The sequence below is a fragment of the Danio rerio genome, chromosome 23 (genome assembly GCF_052040795.2).
Source record: "Danio rerio strain M-AB ecotype USA chromosome 23, GRCz13ab, whole genome shotgun sequence".
NCBI lineage: Eukaryota > Metazoa > Chordata > Actinopteri > Cypriniformes > Danionidae > Danio > Danio rerio.
In genome coordinates this window covers 28,256,747-28,273,544 of record NC_141043.1, presented here as the reverse complement: position 1 = coordinate 28,273,544, position 16,798 = coordinate 28,256,747, and the positions used below count along the sequence as shown (strand labels likewise).

Below are 16,798 nucleotides of genomic sequence, written 5' to 3'. Positions count from 1 at the left end.
ACTTTTCTATACAGTAACATCAGATACCTGTCCTGATCTCAGGGGTTTCGTGTATAATTACTTTTATATTAGTTAACATCAGATACCTGTCCTGATCCCAGGTGTTTCATGTATGATCACTTTTATATTATATACAGTAACATCAGATACCTGTCCTGATCCCAGGTGTTTCATGTATGATCACTTTTATATTATATACAGTAACATCAGATACCTGTCCTGATCCCAGGTGTTTCATGTATGATCACTTTTATATTATATACAGTAACATCAGATACCTGTCCTGATCTCAGGTGTTTCATGTATGATCACTTTTATATTATATACAGTAACATCAGATACCTGTCCTGATCTCAGGTGTTTCATGTATGATCACTTTTATATTATATACAGAAACATCAAATACCTGTCCTGATCTCAGGGGTTTCATGTATGATCACTTTTATATACAGTAACATCAGATACCTGTCCTGATCCCAGGGGTTTCATGTATGATCACTTTTATATTATATACAGTAACATCAAATACCTGTCCTGATCTCAGGTGTTTCATGTATGATCACTTTTATATTATATACAGTAACATCAAATACCTGTCCTGATCCCAGGGGTTTCATGTATGATCACTTTTATATTATATACAGTAACATCAAATACCTGTCCTGATCCCAGGGGTTTCATGTATGATCACTTTTATATTATATACAGTAACATCAAATACCTGTCCTGATCTCAGGTGTTTCATGTATGATCACTTTTATATTATATACAGTAACATCAAATACCTGTCCTGATCTCAGGTGTTTCATGTATGATCACTTTTATATTATATACAGAAACATCAAATACCTGTCCTGATCTCAGGGGTTTCATGTATGATCACTTTTATATTATATACAGTAACATCAAATACCTGTCCTGATCTCAGGGGTTTCATGTATGATCACTTTTATATTTTTATATACAAAAGCCCAGAGACAGTAAAACGGAGTAAAACGAGGTCAGCTGTTTTTGCTAATGAAATCTTTAAAATATAACATTATAAAAACAAAAAATAACCTGTATGATTGTTTTTTTCCCTCGTTATCCACCGCGGTAGGTTCTTTATCCATTATCATCCTGTTTGAAATGACCGTGCTAAAAAAGAACCTGTACTGCGCATGATCGGTGACCTCTCAGTATTGGGTTTTTTTTTAAAGGGGGCGTTTCCCTAACACCGACCAGGCCACGCCCATTTTACGTCGTGGTAATGAAACCCCTGGAATTTAGTGCATGCCTGTCAATCATGGGTAAATGAATAATTCAAAATAATAGATACATTAAAAATGAAATTTATGTCTACTTATAATGTTATCACAATGTTTACATAAAAAACTCAAGTTTTTATAATAATAATGTATAGAGTATGGTAGATTGACTCAACCTTTTTAACTTTTCAAAAATTGGAAAGACCACCAATATAATATTCAACACATACTTTCTTAGACAGACGCTGAGCGATTCACGTTAAATGCATAAATACTGAGTACAAATCAAACTACAAAGCAGCGGTGACACTTTATGAGATAAAATAAAGATAGTTACTCAAACTACTAGTGACAAAACTGCATTTTATAGAATATTATTGTGTTTCAGTTGCAATCTTTCTGAAAATCCAGTCGAATTGTTCACATAAAAATCCACTATAAAACAACTAAAATGATCCATGGTAAAAAATCCATGATCAAAAATGACTCTTGTTATTTACATACATACTAGAGCACATATCGATGTGTGGAGCTAAACCGGCAGTGATATTCTGATATTGAAAGTATATGTTGTCAGTGCGAATGGTATAGTGATTATTGTGTCGACACATGGCACTCATTCACGACGGTCAGAGTATGATTCCCACCTACTCTCTACTGTCTTATTAATTAAATCTGAAAACCCATAAAAAATATTCATAAAAAAGTAGATGTTGATTTCATTCTGTGGAGGCAAAGTTTAGCCACAGACAAAATTAAGTGGCACATTCGCAACCTGTCATTTTAACCGGTTGCCTTTAATATAAGCTGTTCATTGCTCTTAAGCTTTAGTACAATAACCTCTTATAGGTCAAAAGTTCAAGTGAATTTTGATTTCTCAGTCCATGTCCTCTTTAAAGTTGTTGATGACATTACAGGGTAAAGGTCTGGAATATAGGGCAGTCTGTTTATGGCATAGTGTTGTTCGAGTCTGTGAGCACTTATCAGGTATGTTTATGTGTGTGTCTTACCCTTTGATACCTAAGATCAGAAAATGTAGACTTCCTTGGATCTTGGTACAATTGATAAAGCTGTCAATGTTACTGGAGTCCACTGTCTGTCTGTGATTGGCTCCAGTTCCCTCACATACTATACATAGAATGAGAAAATATCACAAAATAACAGATTTTGTTTTCCTTCCAAGTATTTTAAGTTTGCTGCATTCAGCTGCTGTAGTCCAGCAATCTAAAATAGGCTGGATGGACACTTTACCTTTGGGACACAGGCCAATGCAGGTCTCACACTGTTTAATTTGATTCTTCTCTATTTCTGTTTTACCGGGAGGACAACTGCTCACGCATGCACTGCCATCCACAACAAAGTGCCCTGAAGGAAAATAAGAGAAAAGGTCATTCATTTTATGTTCTGCACTGTATCTTTTTGCATGACTAACCGTTGATTTATATACTAGTGGTATTAAAGAGATAACACATACATGCAAGTCAAGTCAAGTTGAGCTTTTTTTGTCATTCCGCTACAGGTGTGGACATACGGAGGAACGAAATGTCGTGTCTCACAGGACAACAGTGGTACATAAATTAACCATAAGTGCAGGATATTGTGCAAGAGATGTATTAAAGGTGAATATTGTGCAAAAGAGTTATTTAAGGTTAAAGCAAGGAGTGCAACATGATTGTGGTACATTTATAGTAAACATTGTTTTCATTATTATTCATTATTTAAGAGGGAGTTCAGATAAAGTGTTAGGTGCATAAGAGAGAAGAGTGTTTCTATAGGGGGTTTGTCAAGCCCACTCACCAGTATGAAGTACAATTTGAAATGCACAGTGTTTCCAGAGACATGGAGTGATTAAGAAAGTGTCTAAAGTGCAACTTGGTGCAAGAGGTGCAGAGCTGCTATGTGTGTGCATTGGATGTTTCCCCATGATAAGAGCGATGTAAAGTGAAATTGTTGGTGCATATTTTATACATATAAAAACACTATTTCGGTGTTGATAAATACAAATTTTACATTTCATTTAATAGGATGCTTTTTCTTTGTTAATAATTGAAGAGTTCAGATGCAAAAACTTCTAAGTTCCATCTAACATTTTCCTCTAAAATGTGCATTTTTCTCAGGTTCCTATGTGTAGGTTCAGTAATTTGACTTTTATGATCTTGAATAGGTTATATTTATTGCCTTTAAGGTGAAATGAAGGCAATAAATGGACTTGTAGAGCTGCGCATAGATGGATTTGCTCATCAGTATTTGGACTTTCAGCAGTGAAAATTAAACTGAATTGAACTAAACTGAACCTAAACTCTAAAAACTAGACTGACAATGTTTCAATTTCAATTGAATAGAATTTCTATGTTAAGCTGCTTTGACACAATCTATGTTGTAAAAGCACTATATAAATAAAGATGAATTGAAAATAACAACATAAAATTAGCTGGCTGAGAAAAATGCTCATTTTAGAAAAAAAAATGGATGGCACTTAGAGGTTTGTGCATCTGAACTCTTCAATTTTATTATTTAGTAGAACATTCTGTAAATGTTGTTTCTACAGCAATTTCTTTTCTTTCAGTGTTAGTTTTCTGTAGAAGACTTTTGGCATCTCTAAAGAAAAAAAAACAATTAAAATATAATTTAATATTTTTTTCAATCTTTTTATTTTGTTTAAGTAGTTTTCTGGATTTACTTTTGCTAGCTATTGACCTGTATAAATAAATTTACTAAGTTTTAAATAAATCAGTGACTACTATCAAGTCTACCAGTAGTCAATATATTTGCCTTAATCTGAATGAGACAATAATATGATTAAGGAGTTTACATGAGTTGCTTTTTAAATGTTCCTTTCATGATCTCGTTTTACATAATTCGATTTACGTCATTGCATTAGCACGCAATCCTTATTTCCTCCAGACTTTCATGTTATTTCGAGTGTTTAATTTTCAGTTTGTTGACTTTAACTACAGTTTGGCACTTTCACTTTAATTCAGAAGCGTTTCATGTATGCCTCCTGTGGCAAAGGAGATATTGGATGCAAGTATGAACTGCTGGAAGAGTGTTGTTTTAAGAAATTTTGATGCCGCACACCGTATGGAAAAAAAACTCTGCATTTCATGATTCAGGTGTCTGTGGTCCTTCACTGACTCGGTAAATGCAGAGAATAGTGTCAAACAGGCGTGTATGTATGGAATATCCAGTCGCAAATTTCGGCGAAAATCCTAGACGAAGGTAATAGTTTGATAATGGTGTTTACATGTCTGTACTGCACTTCAATAATGCGACCAAAATCAGCTTACTCCACATGTCTTATTCCGATTTCTGTTCAGTTCGATTATGACCTTAATTGGATTAAATTAATCATAAATCTCAGTTTACATGGTAGACTCTTAATCAGAGTATTGTCTTAATCGTAATAAAATTGCATTATTGGTATCCATGTAAACGTACTCAATGTTTGATCATTTACAATTTTAGTCTTTGTTTTGCTATGTAGAACTTAATGTAACTTCCTTTGTAATTGATTAAATAATGTAACTTATTGGCAAATTCTGAAAACATTTAACTATAATAAGTCTTTCGGTATCTCAGAAATAAAAGTGTGTATCTTATATTTCTAAAAACATAAATACTTTTTTTCCCCCAAGAGTTCGTTTAAGATATTTTTAGCTGTTATTTATGGTTTGCATGTTTTGTATATTTTTTGTTTATCTAAATTGATCTGTTCATTTATTTTGTTTTATAAACACCAAAGTCAAACTAGCAATCACACATTGCAGTTTTAAAAGCCATGTTATACGTAATCATTCCTAAAAAAATCTCCAGACAACATTATTTATTCTATAACGCCAACGCAAGTGGTGTTTAGCGAGTGTTAATTTTGGACTCAGCAGCCACAAATTGAATCTAAAATTTAAACATGGTCAGACGAGTTGCGTAGCATCATTACAATCTGCTGTTTGTTTAAACTTGTGTCATGTTTACCATGCAGTTCATGATCCTCCATGGATACGGCACTGCAGTTCTGATGTACTGTCAATGAGGCATATCATCCAGCGTTCATCCACAGTTCACTTACTAGCCTACACATCAGTTCCACCAGGCTTACAACAAGTGATTTCTATAATACAATCCTAGATCTTTATCCACCAAGCTCCCATTACGTTAGAAATATTTTCCACCCCATGCTTTAGCGAAGGTCTGTTCTGTGGTAAACTGTGTGTAACGGCTCGTAACTCACCGGGACATTTAGGAACACAGATGGAACCGAACTGATACATGGCATCAGCATTGGGCTCCACCTGAAAGGTCTGTTGGTTGTAGACCACAGGCCAAGGGCAGTGAGGGACGCAGGAGCCAGAGTAATTGACATGTCGACAGGCCTGTTGGGGGAAAATAATAAAAAGAATTAAAAGGTTTGTTTGGCTTTCATTGTCTTGTCTCTTACAATAGATCTTGAGCAATGCAATCAGAGTGTAATGGCAGTAATGCTGGTTCTCACAAAGCAGTCTGTGTCCCTGGGTCCAGTGCAGCCTCCAGCACACTCGGGGTGGCAGCATTCATTAGGGTTGGTGCCGAAACAGTGGCCCAGACACTGAAGTGCACATACTGTTTTAGTCACTGAAACACACAAAGACAAAAATAACTCAGAATCATTGTGTATGACTACAGGTAAAGGGAAACCGAGACAATCTATTAAAATTAAACTATTATATTGTAATTTATTATAAAATGGAATATTTATTTATTTATTTATAGATTTTACACTGTAAAAGTGTTTTCTGTTTATTTACGGTTGTGAATTGCATTATGGGATGTCGATCCTTCTGTCGACATTTGATGTTGAAAATCTAACTCTACACTTTAACAAAGTGACTTTTATTGACATTTTAATACTGTAAAAATATTATGTATAAGAAATAATATATACAAAAACTAGTCTGTAACATAACAGAAAATGTAGTGAAAGTTTATTACAAGGTTTTTTGTAGAATAACATACAACACCAAACCAGTCAATAAATCACTTTGAACTATTAAAAATGTTAACAAAAATCGCTTTTTCCAACTTTTTAAGGGTAAAGGTTGTTAAAGAAGGATCAAGGTCCTATAATGCAACTCAAAAGCATAAATAAAAGGGGAAAAAATAAAATACAAACATGAATCAAAAAATGATAATGATGATAATGAACAATGAGCAGTACATTTATTACAGTATGAGTCAGCACAGTACAGTAATGAAAATAAAGTGAACTCACACTGCATTAATTAATGTTAACAAGCACAACTTTAGATTTTTTAAATGCTTTAGTAAATGTTGAACTGTGATTAATAAATGCTGCACAAGTATTGTTTATTCTTATTTTTATAGTAAATACATTAACAAGCAATAACGGATGGAAAATTATTGTGTTGTAAGTGTTCTTTCAAAAACACTACATCAAAAAATTTGATATTAAAAATGAATAAAAATATTGTAATACTTTGTTTTAAGTACCAATCCCCAATTACCTGCTTATTACCTACTTTTTATTAAAACATTTGCTGTTCATTAGTATTTACAAAGTATGATCTAATTCTACATCCTAATCCGAAAACCCAAATCAAACTATTAACAATTAATAGCACCAAGTTAATAGTTTATTGAGCTAAAAGTTTAAAGTTGATGGTTTGTTAATAAAATAAAGTGACCAAAATGAATAACTAAATGAATTAATACCAGTTACTCACATTTCTGACACTGATCATTACTTGGACCCCAGCAAAACTCTCCACATGCAGGATTGCAGGACCCTATAAAACACAGAAAGAAGCCAAATATCTAAATGATGAACCTCAACAACAGATGAATATCTTCTTTTGATTTACAATGTTTGGCCGTTTCTATTGGTTCCCTACTGTTTTTAGTGATTTTCAAGAGTTAACACTTAGCTAATAGTTGATAAGTAGGAGCGAGTTTGGCATGCTGTCCCTGGAGAGAGCCCTGTGCTCGGAAAAACCTCAAATCTCCCGTTTCTTCAGGTGAGAGGGGAGTCTGAGCTGAGGTAGGTCTTGAGAGCTCCCCCCTATTTAGTTAAAAAAGAGAGGAAGGAGTAGGGGAGGATGGGGGGATTCTTCAAGATGAAGTTGGCTAAGGCAAGGAAATCTGGCTCTTTTTAGTAATCATCTGATTGGTGTATCATGTGATAGCTAATGGGGGCCTGCCATAGTCAATCATAAGCAAGTGATCCTCTCAAAATTAGTTTTCTATATAAAATTTGCGATTTTTTATAGAGGAAAAAAAAAACTTAAACTGAAGTGCATTTTTTTGATGATATCTTTATGGTAGCTCAGAACATCTTTATTTTGTGTGGGTTTTTTTCAGAATATCAAAACATAATTTCATGACACATTTATCTCTCACACTCATACAATCAAGATGTGAACACAAACCTCTTCCTCCATTGTCCTGGATCTGGATGCGAGCGTCACCGTCTCTGACAATGTCCTGCCAGTTGATCAATGGAGCATAGCTGAGGTTCCTGTTGTGGACAATCTGTACTCCACCTTCCAAGATCTCTGCAGACACAGAGAAAAAAAAGCTGATTTATTTTATGCAGATAACAAATTGCACACAGGGGGAACTACACCGGTTTGTACTTATGCTTGTCTAAAGTATTGTCTAACATTTATATATGTTCAAAAATGTACAATTTATTTTACCTAACTTACTTAATTTGATCTTTGAAGCATTTTTAAACAACCACAATGGTAACCAAAGTGCTGTACATAAAAACACAACATACAAGTGTTTTAATTCTGAAATGTCTCCAAAGTAGGAGATATTACTAAGTAAGTAAGTAATATCTATTTATATAGTGCATTTATTGTGTATGGCCATACACCCAAAGCACTTCACAATCATGAGGGAGGGGTCTCTCCACACCAGCACCAGTGTGCAGCATCCACTTGGATAATGTGAAGACAGCCACAGGACAACGGCGCCAGTGCACTACACACCAGCAATAGGGAGAGTGGAGAGACAGCGATAGAGCCCATTCAGTGGATGGGGATGATTGGAAGCCCATGATTAGTAAGGGCCGATGGAGAGAATTTGATCAGGACACCGGGGTTACATCCCTCAGAAGTGCCATGAGATGATCACAGAGAGTCCTCGGTTTAACGTCTCATCCGAAAGTCGGCGCTCCCACGCTGACAGTATAGCGTCCTCTTCACTATACTGGGGCATTAGAACTCACACAGACCGCAGGTTGAGCGCCCCCTTCTGGCTTCACTAACACGAATTCCAACAGCAACCTTGTTTTCCCATGTGGTCACCCATCCAGGTACTGACCAGTCTCAGCCCTGCTTAGCTTCAGTGAGTAACTGGTCTTGGGCTGCATGGCTGTGGCATATTCTCGAAGACAGTAGAAGATCATTCCAAAGTCTAAGAGCTTCCATAGAGAGCCCTTTACATTTCAAGCATGATTGAGGAACTATCAGACATAGCTGATTCTTTTAGAGTGAAGAGATCTCAAGGGTTGATGTAGACTAATTAGGTCAGATATATACTGAGGGGCCAGTCTACACTGTGAAAAATGCTGGGTTCCACACAATTCACTTATGCTGTCCCAATACAAATCAATTAAGTTAACCTAACAAATTGAAGTTAATTGAGCATAAAACAATTGTCTCCAAAGATTCTCAAGAATTGTGTTGTTTTAGCTCATTTTAAATAAGTAGTTTAAACACACAGCAAAATAAATTTTGCAGTCCGTGGAGAGATTTAAAAACATATAACAACACTTTATACTGAATTTTAAAACGGATCAATAACCAGTCAATTTAATTGAGTTTTACCTTTCAGTTTTCAGTCATGAGGGAATAAAAAATGTGTTGTTGTTCTTGGAAGTGTCTTGGAAGATTATTATGCATTGCTTAAAAATTGTAAGATACTAAAGACATATGTGGCTCTTCAGTGCACTTTGACATCTCTGATGAGTCTGAACAAGCCAAATTATATCAAATATGCAGTTTGAAATGAAGTGACCCACAAAACATACAGACATTTTCCTGCCAGGCTCAAACTCTTTTTGAGAGTCTGTCTGTAAAGCTTTCTGCTCTGTTGAGTGACAATGGGTGTGCCTGTACCTACAGTAATGCAAATGTGCCAGATTCCTAAACACTCCTACAGATTTCCGCAAAATCACTGATGTCAAATTTACTTACTGTCAAACAAACCATCATGATGTCCATTTGTTTTGAGAAGGCAAAGAATTATAAATGCTCCACTTAAAGGAAGCGCTCATGATTTAAATGACAAAAGTTATTTTTGCATGTAAACCCATTACAAATATATATTTACAATTAAGTCATTTTGCTGATTTTTTCAGGTTGGATAAATATATCAAATTATTTTTTAATTATTTGAGTTTCTTCCCCAGAGTTCAGAATCACTAATAACTTCAAATCTTCAGAGTATTCTTTGAACTAGTTAATCCTCTAAACACCGGTTTAAGAGATTTCTAAGTTTCCTAAAACTCCTAAAGGTGCAAATAGGTTAACTAAAGTTATCAGTTAATCCTGTATTCGTATGCTGACGTTTTCAGACACACAGCACATAAAACCTGGATGATGTCTTTATTTGCATTGTTTAACTGCAATGTCTGTGTCACTGACTGGATGAATGCATGTGACCTGTTTACACAAAGACTTTACACATCATGAACTGAGAACTCAAAATGAATAATGAGCAATGAGAAAGGCAAAACAGGCCTGTGTAGGAACCATATGATAAAGATGCTCTAAAGACAACAAGATGCTGTGAAGTGATTAGGTATGAGGGAAAAAAATACAGTCTTTGCATTGCTTTCCTTCTGATCCAGGCAATAAGAAAGAGTGGATGAACATCATTTTTAATGAAGTTCCAGAATATGTGACTTCTTTTGTCCACTTCATTCTCTTAAACCGCTGTTAAAGGGATAGTTCATCCATAAATGACTATTCTGTCATCATTTACTCTCCCTTCACTTGATTTGACTTTCATTCTTTGGTTGAATACAATAGAAGATATTATGAAGAAAGCTTGAAACCTGCAACCACTGACTTCCATAGAATTTGTTTTTCCTACCTAATCTGGGTGTCTTTCGTCCAATCCATATCCATTTTTAAACAAATAAAAGGAACATGAAGAAATCGGCCGTTTAACTTTTTTTTTTGCTCACAAAAAAAAAAAAGAGAGAGATTTTGGCTCGATTTTTATTTATCTTTTTTTAATTTAGGGTAGGATAATGAATCAACGACTTCAAAATTCATTATACACAGGCGGGGCTGAAACGCCCATTTTCCTCTGATTAGTCAACCAAATCTCAGCTGGTAACATTGCCCTATTTATTCTGTCATTTGATCAGTTAGCAGGCTTACATCAATGACTACATCTTTGACGCACACGCTGTAAAGCTATAAAGCATAAAAATATTATAGTTACTGCACATTCGTCTTATTCTTTAGTACTCCAAAAAATGATGTATTTTATAAACTGATCATTAATACGGACTAAGCTATTATTATCTGTAATTCTCCAAATGAAAAAGACTTGATTAAAGTCCTGTCATTTTTAAAGATTTTCTACAATTTAAGCAGAATTAGGTTTAAGAGAACTTAATTCAGAATAGTCCACTGATTTCTGTGTGCATCACTCACTTTACGAACGCACTTCCCTTTTCTACTATTTCATGCAATAATAAATGTATCAAATATAATGCAAACAGTTGGCAGCACCGTACAATAGCCTATATGCAATATTTATATGTGCAATATGGAACTGGGCCCGCTGTAGCGCTTCAACATTTATGCACTGGCTGCCAGTTGCTGCTCGCATCAAATTCAAAGCTCTGATGTTTGCCTTCAAAGTGACTTCTGGCCTTGCTCCTTCTTATCTGCTCTCACTTCTGCAGATCTATGTGCCCTCCAGAAACTTGCGTTCTGTGAATGAACGTCGCCTCGTGGTTCCATCCCAAAGAGGGAAGAAATCACTTTCGCGAACACTCACGCTCAATCTGACCAGTTGGTGGAATGAACTCCCTAACTGCATCAGAACAGCAGAGTCACTCGCTACTTTATAACGACTAAAAACTCAACTATTTAGTCTCCACTTCACTTCCTAATCTGCAATTGCCTCTCTGGATATCACACTAACTGTACCCAAAAAAAAAAAAAAGTACTAATACTTTCCTTCTTAGACTTTACAGACCTGAAACTTGCCTATAGCACTTATTCATTGTTGCTCTTATAGTTGTGTAAGTTGTTCCTTGTCCTCATTTGTAAGTCGCTTTGGATAAAAGCGTCTGCTAAATGACTAAATGTAAAATGTAAATGTAAATGTATTTCTCACGAAGAGCAAATGTCAAGTTCACTTTTAGCGCAACGCACAGACAGCTAACTCATCTGTTAGTCAGAACAACAAGATATTAATTATTATGAATTATACGTATGTGTTTAATTAGTTCTTTTGAAAATTTGTTCATTAATTCACTGTTTTAGAATATAATAATTAAAAACCTGGCTGCTGGTCCACAAAGGCCTCTTATTTTGAGGGCACCATCAAGAACTCAGATTTGGTTGCCCAATCAGAAGAAAATGGGCGTTTTATCACCGCCTACATGTGTATATTAAATGTTGAAGTCGTTTATCTGTTTTCCTACCCTAAATTAAAAAAACAAAAATCGAGCCGAAATTTATTTTTCGTTTGTTTTTTGTGAGCAAACGAAAATGGAAAAGTGGCCGTTTTCTTCATTTTCCTTTTTTAGTTGTTTGGATTGGATGGGAGATACCCTGATTCTACCTACTAGGTAAGTCAATCTTTCAAAACCTTTTAAAATCTTTCAAAACCACTTTGAGGGGGATAAATAGTCAGAATTTTTCATTTTGTGGTGAATTATGTGTTATGAGTCTGAAACTTTTCACTACCTTTGGCTGAAAGCAGAATTTAAAACAATAAAATTGGGATAAATATGTGTGAAAAAAAACCTTTAGGTTATTTTGACCAAATTTCCTCCAAAGATTTACGGTTACTACCAGATGTTGCATATTCAGTGATCTGATCCCAAGTTATTAGATAAGAAACATTACAATGAATCTTACAATCTTACAATGACATTTTGGGGTTACGCTTCTCTGATTGCTTACAGCTTAACAGAAGTCATGTGTTCTAATATTTGCTCAAAGCAACATGGAGCATAGGAAAAGGTGTATTTTTATATTCTGATCTCAATCTCACCTGTGAGGTTGGTGAGGCCCAGATCTTCCAGGCCAGTGTGAGTGTCAAAGTTATGAAAGACAGAAAGAGCCCATTCTTTGTCATACAAGCTGCTGCCACGAATCACTCGGAGCTGATTCAAAGGTAACTTGCGAAACTGGTTCATCGCAATGAGGATGTAGCCGGTGACCTCTCGGATACTCTAGAAGAAAAGTCAAGCATGTTATCTCAAGGCCAAACCAACCATTTAGCACTCCATACAGGTAAGTAAAACAGCTTCTTACTCCAAGAAAGGAGAAATCGAGGTCATTCTCCATCTGTGTAATCTCAAGATTGCCCATGACGATCTCACATCCGGTGTAGCGCTCTTTAAGGTTGTTGTAGTGCTGTTCTGGGGTGCCCGTGGAGCTCAGAGCATTTTTGGTGCCAGTGCAAACTAGGAAAAGAGAACAATTACATTTGTTTATGATGTACTGTATGTGGGCCATTCAGAACTGTTAAACAACTACAGCTGCACAGTATATTATTTCAGCATCAATAAAATTTACAGTTTACAAACTACATTTCCCAAAAAATTCTGAATTCTTACAATATTTCGTCAAATATTTCAGATTAAACTAGAAAAGTAAAGCTCGTAGACAAACGTGGCTTGAGAAACCCTAGTCGAAAAGTTTCTAAGTAGATTCAAAGTTTAAATAATTGAAGAAGTTTTAAACAAGTTTGAAACAGTTGGCATGGATAGATAACTACATACAGTTGAAGTCAGAATTATTAGCCCCACTTTGAATATTTTTTCTTTTCAAATATTTCCCAAATTATGTTTGACAGAGCAAGAAACTTTTCACAGTATGTGTGATAAAATTTTTTCTTCCGGAGAAAGTCTTATTTGTTTAATTTCGGCTAAAATAAAAACAGTTTTTTTTTAAACATTTTAAGGTAAAAATTATAAGCCCCTTTAAGCTATTTTTTTTCCGATAGTCTACAGAATAAACCATATGTTTAGAAATGTGTTGAAAAAATCTTCTCTCCGTTAAACAGAAATTGGGAAAAAAATAAATAAACAAGGGGGCGCTAATAATTCAGAGGGGCTAATAATTCTGACTTCAACTGTATGTTAGCATGTTTCTTGCTAGGCGGTTGCTAGAGTGCTCAAGGTGGTTGTTAGGCAATTGCTATCATAAATTAGAATGGTTCTAGTTTGAATTAACATGGTTCTAGTATGAATCAGCATGGTTTTAGTATAAACTTGCATGTTGTTAGCATGACTTTAGCTTGAATTAGCATGTTGTATGTTTAAAAAATGAATTAGCATGTTGCTAGTATGACTAGTGAGTTTGTTAGTATGTTTCTAGTATGGATTGGTACAGTATATTGATAGTATGTCCGATGTAAAGTCAATGGCAATTTTTTACAATGAAAATCTATAGGACAGTTGCTAGGGTGCCATAAGTGGTTGCTAGGGTGTGGCTAGTAAGTTGAAAGGTCATCAGTGATTGGCAGATTGGTATTCTGACTTAAATGAGCCCAACCTTAAGCTTGTATGAGAGTCTGGTGCAAATTTATGAGGACACAAAGTTTGGCATAATGTTAAGTCAATGGGACTTTTCTGAATTTTCCGGGTCAGTTTTCAGAAAACCATAAGTCAGATCAGTTGGAAAAGATATAGAAATCTGAGTCAGAGCAGTTTGGAGGTTTGGAGTTAGTTTGGTTATCAGTAGCTTGAACAGTTTAGGAGGAGATGCATATAGAAAAAACACTCTCAGAAGGAGACAGATGAAGAAATAGTTTATGTAGTATAACAATATGTTGGCTTTCTCAAGCCACCATAATGATAAGAGATTTTTTTAAATGTTACCACTCTTTTTTGATGGTGTATTATTAGAGAAAATAATTTCAGCACAGCCTTCGATCACACTTTATTTTGATGGTCCATTTGTTGAATTTAAGATAGATTGCATCTACACGCCAACTTATTCTCAGTAGACTATAAACAGATTGTTAGGTTGGGGTTAGGGTTACGGTTAGTGTAAGTTGACATGTACTTGCAAAGACTCTTATTGTCAATTAAATGTCTGTTGACGGTGCATATCAAAATATATTAAGCAGACAGTCTACCAATACACAAATGGACCATCAAAATAAAGTGTTGCTCAGCCTTTAGTTTTAGCTTATGAATTGATTATTAAAACTATTAAAATTTATTGTGGTCACTTGACCTCAAGACTTGAAAGTGCTATTACATGCATTTTCATAGTCATAAACAGAACATTATGTATTATGCCCATTTACATTTCAAATATGAAATAAGCTTCTTTATGATTTACCATTCAAATATACAGCTGGGGAAAAAAGACACCACAATTTTATTTTGTAATGTGTTTGAATCAAATGTCATTTGTGTTTTGTTTTAGAGCATTGTATTATTGTTATTAATATTTAAAGTGTTTATTTTGGCATAAAATAACAAAAAAAAAGTTATATGTATTAAGACACGATCATGTTCACCTTCAGACAACACAATAGCAATATTTTAATTGTATAAAAGTTAAAGAAAGCAGTATTTGTTGGAATAACCTTACTGTTTATTCATAATGAAATGTTTCTCTTTCACAGCTCAAAAACGTTTAGTTGAGAGTACACTTCTATCAGTACTGGATTACGAAGATATACTTTATATGCACGCACCTATGAATGTTTTTAAAAAATAGGATATTGTTTATCATAGTGCCTTTCAATTTGTTCCTGTTTAAGTGCACGCACACATCACTGTAATTCATATAAAATGAAAGAATGGACCTCATTACAGTCAAAAAGAAAACAACATATCTTAGTTTTCATTTTTAAAGCTTTAGATGGTAAATTACCACAGTATATATCTACTTTGTTGTTGTACTGCTCAAATACTTGTATACTAGATCAGCACATATACTCTTACTTAAGATGCCATGTTTTCACACACAGTTAGATCGATCTGCATTCTCCAAGTAAGCTCCATATGTATGGAATGAGCTTCAAGAGATACTACATATGAAATCCACATCTATCGCTATACTTAACCATATTATAAACACTGTCACGTGATGTTAAAACAGTGCACATGTTTTAACAACTGATTATGGTTGATAATATTTTGTATGTGTTTATGTGTTGTGACATGTATTTTTTTCTCCCTGGTGGAAGAGATAATGTGTCTCAATGGGACATCCCTGATTAAATAATTAAATTAATTAAATAAAAAAATATTAATAATAACAAACGAAAACATTTCTTAATTGAACCAACTGATACTAAAAAAAGATCTAACTTCACTTTATGTAATCAGACATTTATTGCAATTTAGAAATATCAACATTTTACTCAAACCCATGCAAATCCAGATAAACTGAGAATTTCCAAATGGTCTCTTAATTTTGCCATAGATGTATATTTCTAAACAGCACACAGGCACGAGAGACTTCTTGCAAAATGCAGGAGAACAGTCATCGTGGCTTCTGTACACAAATATAGCCTTTTTGAAGTGGCCACTTCCACACAAGGCTTCCACTCACAGCGCACACAAAGACTTCATGCAGTGGCCACAACACAAGGTCTTTAACATAATGAGGGCAAGGTCAGATGTCACCAAGATGCTGCAGGTCAGCATGTAGTACAAGACAACTGAAAGTGCCCAAACAGACTTAAAAAAGGACACGCATAATAGTGGGAAACAGCTTCAGACGGAGCTGGAATCCAGGGTTATTGGCCTGAGGTGATGGAGAGACAGAAAACTCTCTCTCTCTCTCTCGCTTTTTCTTTACTGCAACCATAAAATGCACAAGGGTCTCCCTGATGCTGAAGCCATAACTCTTGCATGCACTTACTTAAATTGCAGTCTCTTACACGCTGATACTTGACATTACACAGGATGTAATATCAAACATCTGTTGAGACCTGAAGATAAAATAATTTTAGCTATATATATATATATATATATATATATATATATATATATATATATATATATATATATATATATATATATATATATATATATGTTTGTATGTATATATAGGATAAATTGAGTATTAGTAAGCAACTTCATTTTGTAAAATGATACACTGCAAGAGCTACTTTTCATTCATTGCAGTTCTGCAGTCATTGATCAAAGAGTCAACAATAAAGTTTTCTGCAGTTATTTTTTGTCTCTTTATAATAACTGAGTTGTACATTTTAGCATGCATGCAGTCAAAATGAAATTATTAGCATTTACTATTAATAATAATAATTCCTTACATTTATAAAGCGCTTTTCTGGACACTCAAATCACTTTTACACATAGGGGGGGATCT

General features: G+C 34.6%; 1 protein-coding gene across 5 annotated transcripts in view; it reads right to left on the bottom strand.

Moving 5' to 3' along the window:
- Positions 1-16,798, bottom strand: part of erbb3b (erb-b2 receptor tyrosine kinase 3b) — a 57,627-nt gene that overhangs the window by 27,279 nt on the left and 13,550 nt on the right. For all 5 annotated transcript variants that reach the window (XM_087305704.1, XM_087305705.1, XM_087305702.1 and 2 more), the window contains 8 exon segments: positions 12,755-12,906; positions 12,492-12,672; positions 7,667-7,792; positions 6,965-7,027; positions 5,737-5,855; positions 5,476-5,617; positions 2,499-2,612; positions 2,258-2,375 (listed from right to left, as the gene is read on the bottom strand). Coding sequence is in view for 3 of the 5 variants with exons in the window: in XM_087305702.1 (XP_087161828.1) it covers positions 2,258-2,375; positions 2,499-2,612; positions 5,476-5,617; positions 5,737-5,855; positions 6,965-7,027; positions 7,667-7,792; positions 12,492-12,672; positions 12,755-12,906 (1,015 nt within the window). In the remaining 2 variants the exon portion in view is untranslated.